We start from the raw sequence: 13707 nt of genomic DNA, 5'->3' as shown, positions 1-13707 counted from the left end.
CAAATCCATGGTGGAAAAAAGTCAGAACAATAGTTGTTGGAGGAGGAAGGTTGTGAGAAGGGCTGGGAGGCTGACTGGGTAAGGGCATAAGATAACTGTCTAGGTTCTAGGGTGACAGCACAGTTCATATCTTGATAGAGGTTTGGATTACACAGGTGTATGCACTTGCCACCATTCAGTAAAATGTTTAATTATGACATGTGCATTTTATTATAAATGATTTTCACCTCAAAAGGAAAAAGAATCTGTAATCAAATATTGAACTCTGGCTAATGCTATGCCTGCTGGACTGTTTAGATGACAGTGTACTGATATCTGCAATTTACATTGAAATGCATAAAAAAAAGATGGCTTGATGGACAGATGGATCAGTGTGTGATAAAACAAGTATAGTTAAATGTTAATGGCAGAATCTAGGCAGCAGGTATATGGAATATTCTTTCAGATTTTTCTGTATGTTTGAAAATTTTCATAATAAAGTATTGAGAAATAGCCAGTTAAAATAACTAGTTATTATTTAACACATGTATATCACATATAGTATGGATCTCTTTGTCATTACATACTGGTCTATTTTGCGAAGCATGGAGATTTTAAAGAGAAATTTATGAGCATTATATTAAATTTCTGGGACCATCATAGAAAACATCATGCCTAAAATAAGTAAATACTGAATGCACTTCTTGGTTTACAAATATGAGACCATACTGCATGTAAGACTGGCTTCTAAGAACAGCCCAGTCTTCTCTGCCCAGCTCTAACCAGTTTCCTGGACTCCCCGAAAGAAGAGAGGACAGGATTCTGCCACACTCATAAGAAGAGTGAGTGTACATCTCAAAGGAGATGAAAGCCACTTTGCACGTGGACACCACGCCCGTCCCCGCTCTTTCTTCCCTCCCGGGGGGAACATAAAGCAGGCCTCCCTCCCCTTCCTCCACCACTTTACCCCCCATCCCAGCTGGCATGGCCAGCCCAAGGAAGGGTACAAATCTCTTCTCTCTTACAGATGCTCTGCCTCTTGCTCATGCGCATTAGATCAGGGACCTCAAAGGATCACTGGACCCAAGCTGAGGTTTAAGTGGGGAAGAGAATCTGAGATGTTAGCTTTTAGCAAGCTTACAGGACCACTGCAAGATGGCTACAGTCAAAGCTCCAGCCAGAAGTAAGGCTTTTCTTCACCTCCTATCCGACGGGCTCTGCTACAGTACCTTGTGTCTGTCTCAGTGTGCATGTGGGTACTCTCTACTCAGGGACGTCAAAAGGAGGAACGGCAACTGCGCTGAGTGGACATCTTGATCACAGTGTCTACTGACAGCATCATAGTATCAGAAATTTTCAACATACACCACTTCTTGTCTTTTTCCCCACTTAACTGTAAATTGGGTACATCTTTCCCATTTGAAACAGACAGATTTATTTACCTTAGCTTTCTAATCACGCTGACTTTAAGTAGGAGTTTATGAGCATGTTGGCCCAGTGATTACTAAAGCAGCTGCAGTAAGACCAAGGACCTTAAGGCTCTATTATCTTCCTTTACCAGAACATCTAGATATTGGGGCCCTGAACTAGGGTATAAGGGCCTCACGAGAGGTCTTGGTATTTGTCACTGTGTGGCAGCCCATATTTCCTGTGTGTGTGCTTGTTACAGTAGGCCAAAAAGTGACCCAGTCCATCAGTGTTTGGAATACAGGATGACAAAGGACATAGTTTGTCAGATTTTTGCTTTCTTATTTTTTTGAATCATGCACGGGAAAATAATGATGAAAGGAGAACTTGGGAACTGATAAATTACTGAATTGCTATTTTTATCACTCTTACCTCGTTTGAAGGAATCGTGGCAAAGGGTTTGATGACCGCAGCTAATGGGAGCTGAGCTTGCTTGGCCATATCTGACGTGCACGGGAAACAGTATGTTGTGCAGCGGATGTATCGAGGACTAGCATTGCCTGAAACATTCAAAGTGCACGCTTAAGATCTGCTTAGAAGAAAAGCTGCCCTATAGTATTTAAATATTTATAAAGGTACTTCTAGATAATGAATTGCCTTATTTGTAAAACTTTATGATTTCTTAAAAAAAAAAAAGTAGTATTGTGTAATTCTACAGTCTGTTTTCCAGGGACACTATAGTTTCTTGTAAAATAAAACACTCTGAATTCTACAGCAAAAGTAGAATTTTAAGTTTATTATTATTATTTTCCATAAGCAGGGTATTGATATAGCCACTCATCGACTCAAAAGGTGTTTAGATTCAGTGGAAGAAATAAAGCAAAGGCCTAAAACATAAGAATACAATTTCTTCTTCACCCTCTTCTATCAGCACATCTGCTATGGGAAAGGTGAGCATCCGTTTACCATCTCATATCAGCAAGGTACACTTTGTCTAATACAAACCCACTTGACCATGTCTTTTTTTTTCTGAAACTTGAAATTCAATTTAGAAATGAATACAGAAATATAATTTTTTAAAAACCCTAATCTATTTTTAAAATACATTACATTTCCTGAACAAATTTTTTTCATGGCATATGTGAGTATTAAAATAATATCCATGGCATGGAGAGTATTTTTAAATCACTAGAATAACTTACCTAAAATAAATTTTGAAATTGTAATACATTTTGACAAAAGAACGTAATTATCAAATATTTATTGAGTGTCTACTAAGTTTCAGACACTGTCCTGGGTGCTTCCTTGTAGAGCTTATGTTTTTGCAGAGGGACACAAACAATAAATATTCAGCCTAATAAATGAGTAAATTATATAGGGCCTTAGAAGATGATAAATGCTACCAAAAAAGTGCCTCTGGTTAACGGGTACCAGAGTGGGAGGCAGACTGCAATTTTAAATAGTTACAGAGTTGGTCTTATTCAAAAGACAACATTTGAGCAAAGATTCCAAGGTGGCAAGGGACTGCCCAGCAGGCACCTGGGGGCAGGGTGTGCCCGGCCTGGCTGAGGAACACCCAGGGCTGTGTGGCTGGAATGGGGAACAGCAGCTGGTGAGGAGTCAGGGAAGTAACAGAGGCCAGATCAGGCAGACGCCTGAGACCATGTTAAACCCTCTGGCTTTTACTCCGAGTGAAATGAGGACACATGCCAAGCTTTGAGCAGAAAAGTGTTGTGATCAGGCTGACTCTACCTATGGTTTGAGGATGGACTGTAATGGGGAGAAGAACCAGTTTGGAGGCTGTGTAGTAACCAGGTGAGAAGTGGTGATGGCAGGGACCAGCCTGACAGCAGAGCAGGTGCTGACCAAGTGGCCAGACCCCAGACATCTCTGGAAGGCACAGTGACTTACTTGTCGATGGGCATGATGCATGAGGTGTGAATGTGGGAGATACAAGAGAAAGACAGGGTCAGGGATGACTCCAAAGTTTCTGGACTGAGGAATCAGAAGCATGAAGCTGCCAGCAACTGAAAAGAGAAAGGCTGCAGGAAGAGAAGAGGTTTTAATGAGTGCATGGGTGGAGATCAGGAATCTGGCTTCGAACATGGCCATTTGGGGAATCTAGTGAGCAATCAAAAAGTGATGCTGAGTAAACAATTAGATAGATGAGTCTTGGCACTGGGCTGAAAGCTGAGCTGGAGATGCACGTTTGGGAGTTCTTAGCATATAGATGGCCATGAAACTAGATTAAAACCACCCAGGGAATCATTCTGAGGACAGAGCCCTGGAAAAGGACAGAGGCCAAAGGAAAAGGAGAAATCAGCTAAAGGACAGAGAAGGAAAAAAATGAGGGAGTCTGGTGTGCTGGAGGTGAAGTGAAGAAAGCTCATCAAGGAAAAGGCACAATCATCTATGCCAAGTGATGCTACCAGGTCAGCGTGACCCACTGGGTAACCAATGTGGAGGGTGCCGGAGACCCAGAAGAGAGAATTGTGGTGGAACTTGGGGCGGGGCGAGTGAGGAGGTGGGGTGGGGTAGGAAGCTTCCCTAGAGTGAGTTTAAGAGAGAAAAGCAATAGGGGAATTGGCAAAAATCCCTTCAAGTTTTGTTGTAGACGGGAAAGCTGGTAAAGGAAGTGGATCAAGAAAACACTTTTATTTTTTAAAACAGGAGAAAGTTTTTTAAAAGACGGGAATAAATTGTGTAAAAATAAAAATATTGATGCTATGAGAGGAAAGACAGGAGACTTATGGTAGCAATATGCTCGCGTAGCGCACAGCCGGAGAGGCTGGCTTTCCGCTAGAGCACGTTTATGGTCCCAGGACACGTTTCAACAGGGACGATGTGATGGCGAGAATCCGTGGAAGTTCTCTCCTGATTGTGCAATTTTCTCAGAAAGGAAGAAGTAAGAGCAGCTAAAAAAAAGGATGGGAGGTTACAGGTTTCAGAAGGGACTGTGAAACAGTTATTAAAGAGACTGGAAAAGTGAAAGGACTTGGGAAGTACAGTGTGCTGGGAAGTCTATGGTCCTGAACTGATACAGACCTTGCAGCATGACTGTGAGCCTTTCCCTGGCCACGTTTTACCACAAAGGGGCCCTGAATGAGGGGAAGGTTGACCTAAGAAAGCTGTTTCCTTTCATCTTCAATCTATTATTGCTAGATTTTACACTTTTTAGAACCACCTAGAAATCTGGATTTTTACATAGACCATTCTGATTTTTATATAATGGCAACTAATTCAAATAGAAACAAAACAGAATATTCTGTATGACAAGTTAACATGACTGTAGGCTAAATCCAGAGCCTTCTGGGCTCTGCTGCAGAGGGTCTGAGAAAAGGGAGAAACATGGTACTAACAACAAAAATAATAACAGTAATTACCCATGGGTTAGGCATCATTCTCAGACTGTTATATGTAAATTCATTTTAGTCTCACAATCGTCTATGAGATTGATACCCTCATGACCCATTTTATAGAGGAGGAAACTGAGACACTGGGAGGTTACGTGACTTACCAAAGTCAAAGGGTTAGTAAATGGCAAAAGTGGTATTAGAACCTATCAGACTTCTCTACTACATCCCAGGTAAGCTGCTCTGGGTCATGAAGGCCTTGAATTCTGGATGAGGAGTTAAGACCAATCTTTTTTCCCCATGGGCAATAACGTGATATTTTTAGAGCAGTATGATCAAATAAATACTTGAAGAAAATTAATCTATTCAAAATGTAATGAACGAAATAGCATATGATATCACCTATATGTTGAATCTTAAAAAAAAGACAAACTTATTTACAAAACAGAAACAGACTCACAGACATAGAAAACAAACTTATGGTTGCCAAGGAGGTGGAGGGGGTGGGAAGGGATAAACTGGGAGTTCAAGATTTGCAGATACTACTATATATAAAATAGATAAACAACAAGTTTCTACTGTATAGCACAGGGAACTATATTCAATATCTTGTGCAACTTATGGCTAAAAAGAATATGAAAATGAATATATGTATGTTCCTATATGACTAAAGTATTGTGCTGTACACCAGAAATTGACACAACATTGTAAAGTGACTATACTTCAATAAAAATATATTTTTAAAAATGTACTGGACGGCTTCTGGGAGAAGGAAAAAAAGATCAGAGACAGGTAGACGGGCCACTGCTCTGCATCCACATGAATACTAAACACAGGGTATGACAAGGGTTTTGGCAGCAAGAATAGAAGAAAAAGAAATATTAGGTAATAAATGTAAACATGCTTGAACCCCTATTATTGTATATTTCACATAACTTAGACAAAATCTACCTCGTTATTGTCTTCATGCAATGTTACACATACTGGGAAATAAGAATTTTTGAATATTTTAAAGAGTATTTTAATTTTTCATCAATTTTCACTAGTCAGCACTGCCAATATATTGAAATTAAGTATCTGTTATCTTTAAAAAGGTATTTTTTTACAGTTAAATAGGCATATGAATAAGCTCATGAAGGTGACTAAACAAACTTGTTTCAAGAACATAACGCACACAAAACATGAAGTTTTAAAGAAGCAATGGAGAATCTGTTTTTATAAGCAGGTATGCAAAAGTGGGGCATGAAAGGAATGGTTATAGTAGACAATTCAGCAGCCTCGGTGATTTAAGATTTAAAACTCTGAGATGCTTAATAAAGAACCTTATGGGATAATCTGACTAAAAAGCATTCAATAAATTATTCATTCAACAAACATTTATGACGCTAAGCCCCATGCTAGGGGCCTAGAGGGTGAAGAGAGTGAAGCTTCGAGGTAGGAGAGAATGATAATGAAACAGATAATTCAACACGGCTGGCAAGGCTCACAGAAGAGCAAATCGGTTAAGAAGTGGCCCAAGGGAGGCAATGAGTCTGCCACATGGGTCAGAGGTGACTCAACAAAGGACGCAGTACTTAAACACAGCCTTGTAGGATGGGCAGGAGCACGGACCCAAGGGACAAGATGAGTCTTAAATTAGACCCTGCAGCCAAAGGCAAAGGAGTAATGTTCTTAAAGTAGGTGCTTCTCCTTATTGGCTCTGCTACTAACCAGCTGTGTGGCCCTGGGCAAGTTACTTAGCCTCCCTGGGCCTTAGTGCCCTCACATCTGTAAAGTGAGAGAGCAAAGCAAACAAAGTCTGAGGTTCCTTCTGGCTCTACATTTTATTTCTATTTGTGAATTCCTGTGAATTATATGTGTCTCAGATCCGGATTACATCCTACAAAGTCAACTAGTAAGAATTAGCAAATAAGCCAGTCAGACGAAGGGGCTTCACAGCAAAGGGGTGCCCTCTGTGCCAGGCAGCTCTCTCGTGTTGTCAAGGGCCGGGCTGCGGGCTACGGAGAGATGACGACGATCTGGACCCCGCCACCTCCTGGTCCTCCCTTCTCTCCCTACTCCTGCCTCATATTCTTTCCATACGTGCACCGTATGATCCAGCAGTTCTGCTCCTGGGTATACACCCAAAACTACGGAAAGCATGGGCTCAGACACTTGTACACCAATGTCACAACTATGAGTATTCACTGCAGCCAAAAGGTGGAAACAACGAAATGTCCTTCAAAAGATGAGTGGCTAAACAAAATGTGGTATACGCATAAAAGTGAGTACCATTCAGCCCTACCAAGGGACGAAATTCTGATACATGCTACATGGATGAACTCTGAAAACATCACGCTAGGTCAAACAAACCAGGCACAAAAGGACAAACTTCGTATGAATCCGCCTATATGAGACACCTAGAGGAGGCAAATTCGTAAAGACAGAAAGGAGAACAGGAGACACCAGGGGCTGGGAGAGTGGAGGAAGGGGGAGCTACTGTTTAATGGGTGTCAGTGTAGGATGATGAAAAAGTTCTAGAAATGGATAATCATGATGGTTGCACAACACTGTGAATGTAATCAATGTCACTGAGTTGTACACTTAAAATTATATTAATATGGCAAATTTTATTTTATGTGTATTTAACCTCAATTTAAAAAATCACCGTATGTTCAAAAAGAAGACAAAAACAAACAAAAAAAACCTGCACTCTCCTTAACACATACACTCTCTCCTGCCACCAAACCTTAGCATGCCCGTCTCTGCCACTTGGCAACCTTCTCCTCTCCCATTCTCTCCACTTTTGCTCTGGTTTATACCTCCTCACTTAAGACTCCGTTTAGTTGCCCCACTCTGGCAGGACAGGCTGGGTTGTCTGGTTAGTTACCTCACACTTAAGTTCCCATGGCCATATGCCATTTATCCTTCCAGTATAACATTTATCATACTGGATTAACATTTGGCTACCTTTCTCCCTGCCAGACTGTACACTCATTTAAGAATAGAACCATGTCTTTTATTTCTGAACAGAGCAGTAAATGAGAGGTTAAGAACATGGGTTCTAGCATCAGAATACCAGGGTTCAAATTCTAGCTTTACTTTCCACCAGCTACATATCTTGGGTAAGTTACCTAGGCATTTTGTGCCTCAGTTTCACATTCTGTAAAATGAGGATAATATCAATGCCTATTTCATAAAGTTATGCAGGGGGATTAAGTGAATTAATCCACATAAAAAAATAAAATAAATATTTTAAACACTAATGTAACACTAACTTGGGTTGAAATGAAGCTTCCACTTCTGTAGGTTAACAATAATAGCAAAAAATCAGCAATTTCATTTAGTCCAATCTAAGTGCTTTACAAATGTGAATTCATTTAACAAATTTGAATGGATTCTGTAAGTAGTCAGGAAGAAATCATTTTTAGAATAGGAAATGAAGTGATAAATTATGTTTTAATACTAATATCTGTAACAGTAACATCATCTGTAGTTTACATCACTTGTACAGGTCTAGCACCCTACATACATATAAGCATATTTACACGTGTGCGTACACACACACACACACACACACACAGAGTCACCTCTATTCTTCACACTGGCCCTGCAGGGGAGGTCTTAATCCTGACATCTCACAGAGGGTGACACTGGGGTTCAGGGAGGTGGGATGAGCAAAGCTCAGGACAGTAAGAGGGGAGTCTGGATGTGGGTGCAGATGTGCAAGGCTCCCAGTCAGAGCTCTTTTTGCCTCACTGCGCTACCTGCTCTCTAAGGACAGTGCTGAAGGCAGCACAGTGGATGGACTAAAGAGAAGGGAGCCCAGCTGGAAACTGGCTGGCTTGACAGCTGTGAGATGATGATACACTCGTTTGTATGCCAATGTCATATTTCTGGAACTGAGTTACGACCCATTAAAATGGTATACTCAGAATCTGAGACATCACATTTCATCAGGCTGTATTTTAACTTGCCATCAACAACAGAATAATATATTCTCAGAAAGATCAAACAAGGCTTGACAGATGTATAAAACTGATAGCAGATGTGGGACAGATTCAGTAGAGACAAAGCTCAGCCTTTCCCCATCCAGTTCAAAAGTGGGAACACAGAACCCCAAATGTTAAAGGACCTGCTGGAAAACATCACTGGGGCTAGAACCAGGTCTGCGGACTCAAGTATGCAATCCCCTACTGCTCTGCTCATGCCGCCCTGCCAGGTGTCCGCTGTACTAAATAAAGTAAACCAAAGTGGGGCACAAACAAATTTTAACCCATACATTAAAATTTAAATTTTCTTAAACTGCTATATTGTGCTGTATCTCACCAGAAACTCTAGACCTCTACAGGCAGAGAACAGAGCTCAGTTGACAGTACCTTCTCCATGCTTGACTGACTGATAGCAAATTAGTTTCTGTTACCAGTTATACAGGGCTGCCCACCAGAGACAGCATTACTGAAGACTGTCAGTATTTTTGCTTAAAAAAATAGTGAGAAATACTAAGACCTCTATCAAAAACATAACTGAAAAGAAATACCTTGGTCTTGTATCACACAATCTGTAGTGACGAGGGGAGGGATCTGGCCTCTGGTGTTGGTGGCATAAACTTGTCCCCCTCTGGTGGCTCTGTCATTCTCGATCACTTGGATCTGATAAATAAGATATCAAGAGCAAGTTAAAATAAGTTAAGACTTCCCAACATTCCCCTCTCAATAGTCATACATACACAAAACGGCATTTTCTAAATCCTTTCGATTCATTTCAGATCAAATTCTCATTGAGAACCTATCATGTCTTCAGTTCCACTTTTGTTTACTTTCACAATTTTAGATGAGTAGCTTCCAAGTTCTATTCTGTAATAACCTGAGCTCTGACCCTGATCTTCCAGAGAACTTGATTTTTATTCAATTTGTTTCTTGCGATCATAGGTAAGAATTTTTTAGAAAAAGATTCTTGTAGGGAAAGAAATTGAAAATAACTTTTTCAAAGAAAATACTTTTTTTTTTACAGTTCAAACACTTAAAGTCTAAAAATAATTAAATTCAGAAGAAATGATTACGAAAAGAAGCCTTAACTTTTCCCCTCAAATCCCTCTTGATCTTCAGTTTGCCTTTCAAGTTTCACCCGCCACACCCCTGTTCCTTGAGACATAAGAAACACACAATATCACGTTTGCAGTTTTTGCCTATTGTATAAAAATCAGAAGAAACAAAAGCCCCTAAGTTTTGTCCTTTAGTTTGGAAACATATTTTTCTACTAAAACAGTTATTAATGAAGAATATAGAGCTAAAATATTGTCTTTCTGTTGTAACTATCTAGGGATGAAAATAATGAGCAAAATCTAGTTGTGTGGAGCCAAGAAGAAATTCTAGTAATAAGAGGATCTTCCTCTTCCTCTCTATCTTCTCCCTGCCCTGACTTCCTTCTTCATAAAAGAGACAACAGACGATGGGACAAAAAAAAAAAAAAAAGAAAAAAAAAAAGAAGAAGAAGAAGAAGAAGAAGAGATAAAAAGAAGAGGGGAAAAGGGAGAAATGAGATGAGTGCCCACACTGGAATATGCAGCACTGGAGTATATGCAGTTTTTACAGTCCTAACACAACTATTAACACGACAGGAGAGAAAGATGGAGGAGTAGAAGGACACAGAGCTCACCTCCTCCCACAAATACATCAAAAATACACCTACATGTGGAACAATTTTCACAGAATAGCAACTGTGAGCTGGCAGATCTCTTATACAACCAAGAAAGATCCCCACATAACTGCATAGTATGAAAGGAAAAAATAAAAAGGAGGAGGAATCAGGACAGACGGTGTGCCCCTGGGAAGGAGCTATGAAAGAGGAAAGGTTCCCTCGCCCTGGGGACCTCCTGCACCTGCTGGGAGGTCTGCTGGGACAGTCAGGGAGTTGGAGAGGCCTGTACCTCACTCGGGAGGAGTGTGCAGGTGCTGGTTTGCTGGTGGGCAGGGTAGAGAGGGACTGACTCTGACAGCTGCCATGTCCCACACTTCCCAGCCCAAGACACACACCTGCTGGTATGCAAAGTGGCTGGGCACTGAAACTCTGACTTCAGCAGACAGGCCCAGGGAGGGGATTTGGTTTGGCTGCACAGAGATAGCCCAAGGGGACTGGAGTGTGCTCTAGGCTGCCATTGTTGGCACATGAGGATGGAGCGCAGGTCTGCCATAGGGGCCCCACTGTCAGCATGCTCAAGGCGGGGTGCAGCTCTGGTGGCAGCGGGCTTTGGAAGCATGCACACATCAGACATGGGGCTGACATCCCAGCTGATTATCAGCACTCTCACAGTGAGGGCTAGTCAGGGTGGCAGTACCAGCAGCAGCAGCCTCTGTGGGCGAGCACACCAGGTGGCAGTCAGCGTCACAGAATTGTACATCCCTGGCAGAAAGCTTCTGGGGAAGAATACGCAGTAGCTCCTTTTCCAGTGGGAGTGCTCCAGTCCTGCCGTCCTTACTCTGCAGCTCAGAACCAGATCTGGGGGCTTCTACTCCAACAACTAGGGAGCAGACCCTGCCCTGATAGCCACAGAGCAAAGAGGAGGCCCCACACAACAACCATTGAAGGCTCTGGTCACCATAGCACCAAACACACACCCTATTGAGGGGACAACAACCAGCACACTCTGAGGAAAGATGTGGCAGGCATCCATACCAAAAACAGCCCTTGCACCAAAAATACTGGACTCACACAGTCTACACAGGGATGCTCCCATATAAAAACAGCCCTTCAAGACCACAGTAAATAGGTGTTTCTCCTAAACTCATAGTCAGAGAAATTTAAGTAAAATGAAAAAGAGGAACTACTCACAATTAAAGGAACAAGAAAAATCCCCTGAAAGAACAAACAATAAAACACACCTCTCCAGTCTACCAGACCTAGCATTCAAAAAGGAGGTAATAAAAATGTTAAAGGAATTAAGAAAAATTATCACTAGAAATGCAGAATACTGTAACAAAGAACTAGAAACTGTAAAGAGAAACTAACCAAAATTAGCTCAACTGCCGGTATATAAATTTTAAAAACAATCAAAATTTTTCAGTAAAAGCAATTATAAACAAAATGAACAGCAAAAGAATAAATATGAAGATGTAAAATAAGATACCAAAATCACAAAATGTGGGGGAAAGGAGTAAAAAATGTAGATCTTTTAGAATGTGTTTGAACTTACATGGATATCAGTCTAAAGGAAGTAGATAAGGTTATGGGTTAACATACTCGAAAAACATGATAACCACAAATCAAAAATATACAGTAGATTACAAAAACCAAAAGGAAAAGAAAAAACAAGTTTTTTTCTGTGTAGCACAGGGAACTATGTTCAATATCTTGTAATAACCTTTAATGAAAAAGAATATGAAAATGAATGTATGTATGTGTATGCATGACTGGGACATTGTGTTGTACACAAGAAATTGACGCACTGTAACTGACTGTACTTAAACTAAGAAAAAAAAAAAAAAGGAAAGGAACTCAAGCATAATACAAAAAAACCCCCCAGAAAACAAAACAAAACAAAAAAAACCCCATCAAACCACAAAAGCAAAAACAAAAAGAAGAAAGGAACAAAGAACAACTACAAAATCAATTGGAAAATAAGGTTTAAAATGGCAATAAATATACACTTACTTTAATACTTACATACTTACAATAATTACTTTAAATGTCAATGGACTAAATGTTCCAATCAAAAGATAGAGTGGCAGATTAAATAAACAAACAGGATGCCTACAAGAGACCCTCTTTAGGGCAAAAGACACATACAGATTGAAAGTGAGGAGAGAAAAAGATATTTCAATCAAATGGAAACAATAAGAAAACAGGGGTAGCAATACCCATGTCAGACAAGACAGATTTTAAAACAAAGCCCATAAAGAAAAACAAAGAAAGATACTGTATAACGATATAGGGATCAACACAAGAAGAGGATACTATACCAGTTAACATATATACACTCAGTATAGGAGCACCTAAATACACAAAACAAATACTAACAGACAAAAAAGGAATACATCAATGGGAATACAATAATACTAGGAGACTTTATTATCACACTGACATCAATGGACAGATCTTCCAGGCAGAAAATCACTAAGGCAATAGAGATCCTAAATGACACAATAGAACAGTTGGACTTAATTGATATCTACAGGACACTACATCCAAAAAATCAGAATACACATTCAAGTACACACGGAACATCCTCTAGGATAGACAACATACTAGGACATAAAACAAGCCTTAACAAATTTAAGAGGACAGAAATTATTTTAAGCATCTTTTCAGAGCACAATAATATGAAAATAGAAATCTACTACAAAAAGAAAAATGAGAGGAAAAAATGATTACATGAAGACTAAGCAATATGCTACTAAAAAGCCAACAGGTCAACAATGAAATCAAAGAGGAAATCAGAAAACACCTTAAGACAAATGCCAATGAAAACACAACCTTACAAAATTTATGGGATGTAGGAAAAGCATTTCTAAGAGGGAAGCTCATTCCATTACAGGTCTTTCTCAAAAAACAAGAAAAATACTAAACAATCTAACATACCAAGAGAATTAGAAGAACAAACAAAACCCAAAGTCAGCAGAAGGAAGGAAAGAATAAGTATCATTGAGGAAATAAATAAAATAGAAATTAAAAAAATAGATGGAAAAAAAAACCATGAAGTGGTTTTTTGAAAGGATAAACAAAATTGACAAACCTCTGGCCAGACTCACCAGGAAGAACAGAAAGCACCCAAATAAAGAAAATGAGAAATGAAAGAGAAGAAATTACAACTAACACCAAAGAAATACAAACAATAATAATAATAACCTCTAAGAGATTACTGTGAACAGTTATATGCCAACAAATTAGACAATCTAAAAGAAATGGATAAGATTCCAAAAACATACAGCCTGCCAAAACTGAGTCAATAAGCAATAGATAATTTGAAGAGATTGATCACTAGATGTGAAAT

General features: G+C 39.8%; 1 protein-coding gene across 2 annotated transcripts in view; it reads right to left on the bottom strand.

Moving 5' to 3' along the window:
- SEC24D (SEC24 homolog D, COPII coat complex component) overlaps positions 1–13707 on the bottom strand; it is a 113702-nt gene that overhangs the window by 57387 nt on the left and 42608 nt on the right. For both annotated transcript variants that reach the window (XM_064477897.1, XM_010985522.3), the window contains exons 7-8: positions 9259–9370; positions 1819–1946 (exon numbers count right to left, since the gene is read on the bottom strand). In XM_064477897.1, coding sequence (XP_064333967.1) covers positions 1819–1946; positions 9259–9370 — 240 coding nt within the window. The remainder of the gene's footprint in view (positions 1–1818; positions 1947–9258; positions 9371–13707) is intronic.

The sequence above is a fragment of the Camelus dromedarius genome, chromosome 1, assembly GCF_036321535.1.
Source record: "Camelus dromedarius isolate mCamDro1 chromosome 1, mCamDro1.pat, whole genome shotgun sequence".
Taxonomy (NCBI): domain Eukaryota; kingdom Metazoa; phylum Chordata; class Mammalia; order Artiodactyla; family Camelidae; genus Camelus; species Camelus dromedarius.
Note: the sequence above shows the minus strand (reverse complement) of the source record. Positions and strands in the feature narration are given on the sequence as shown.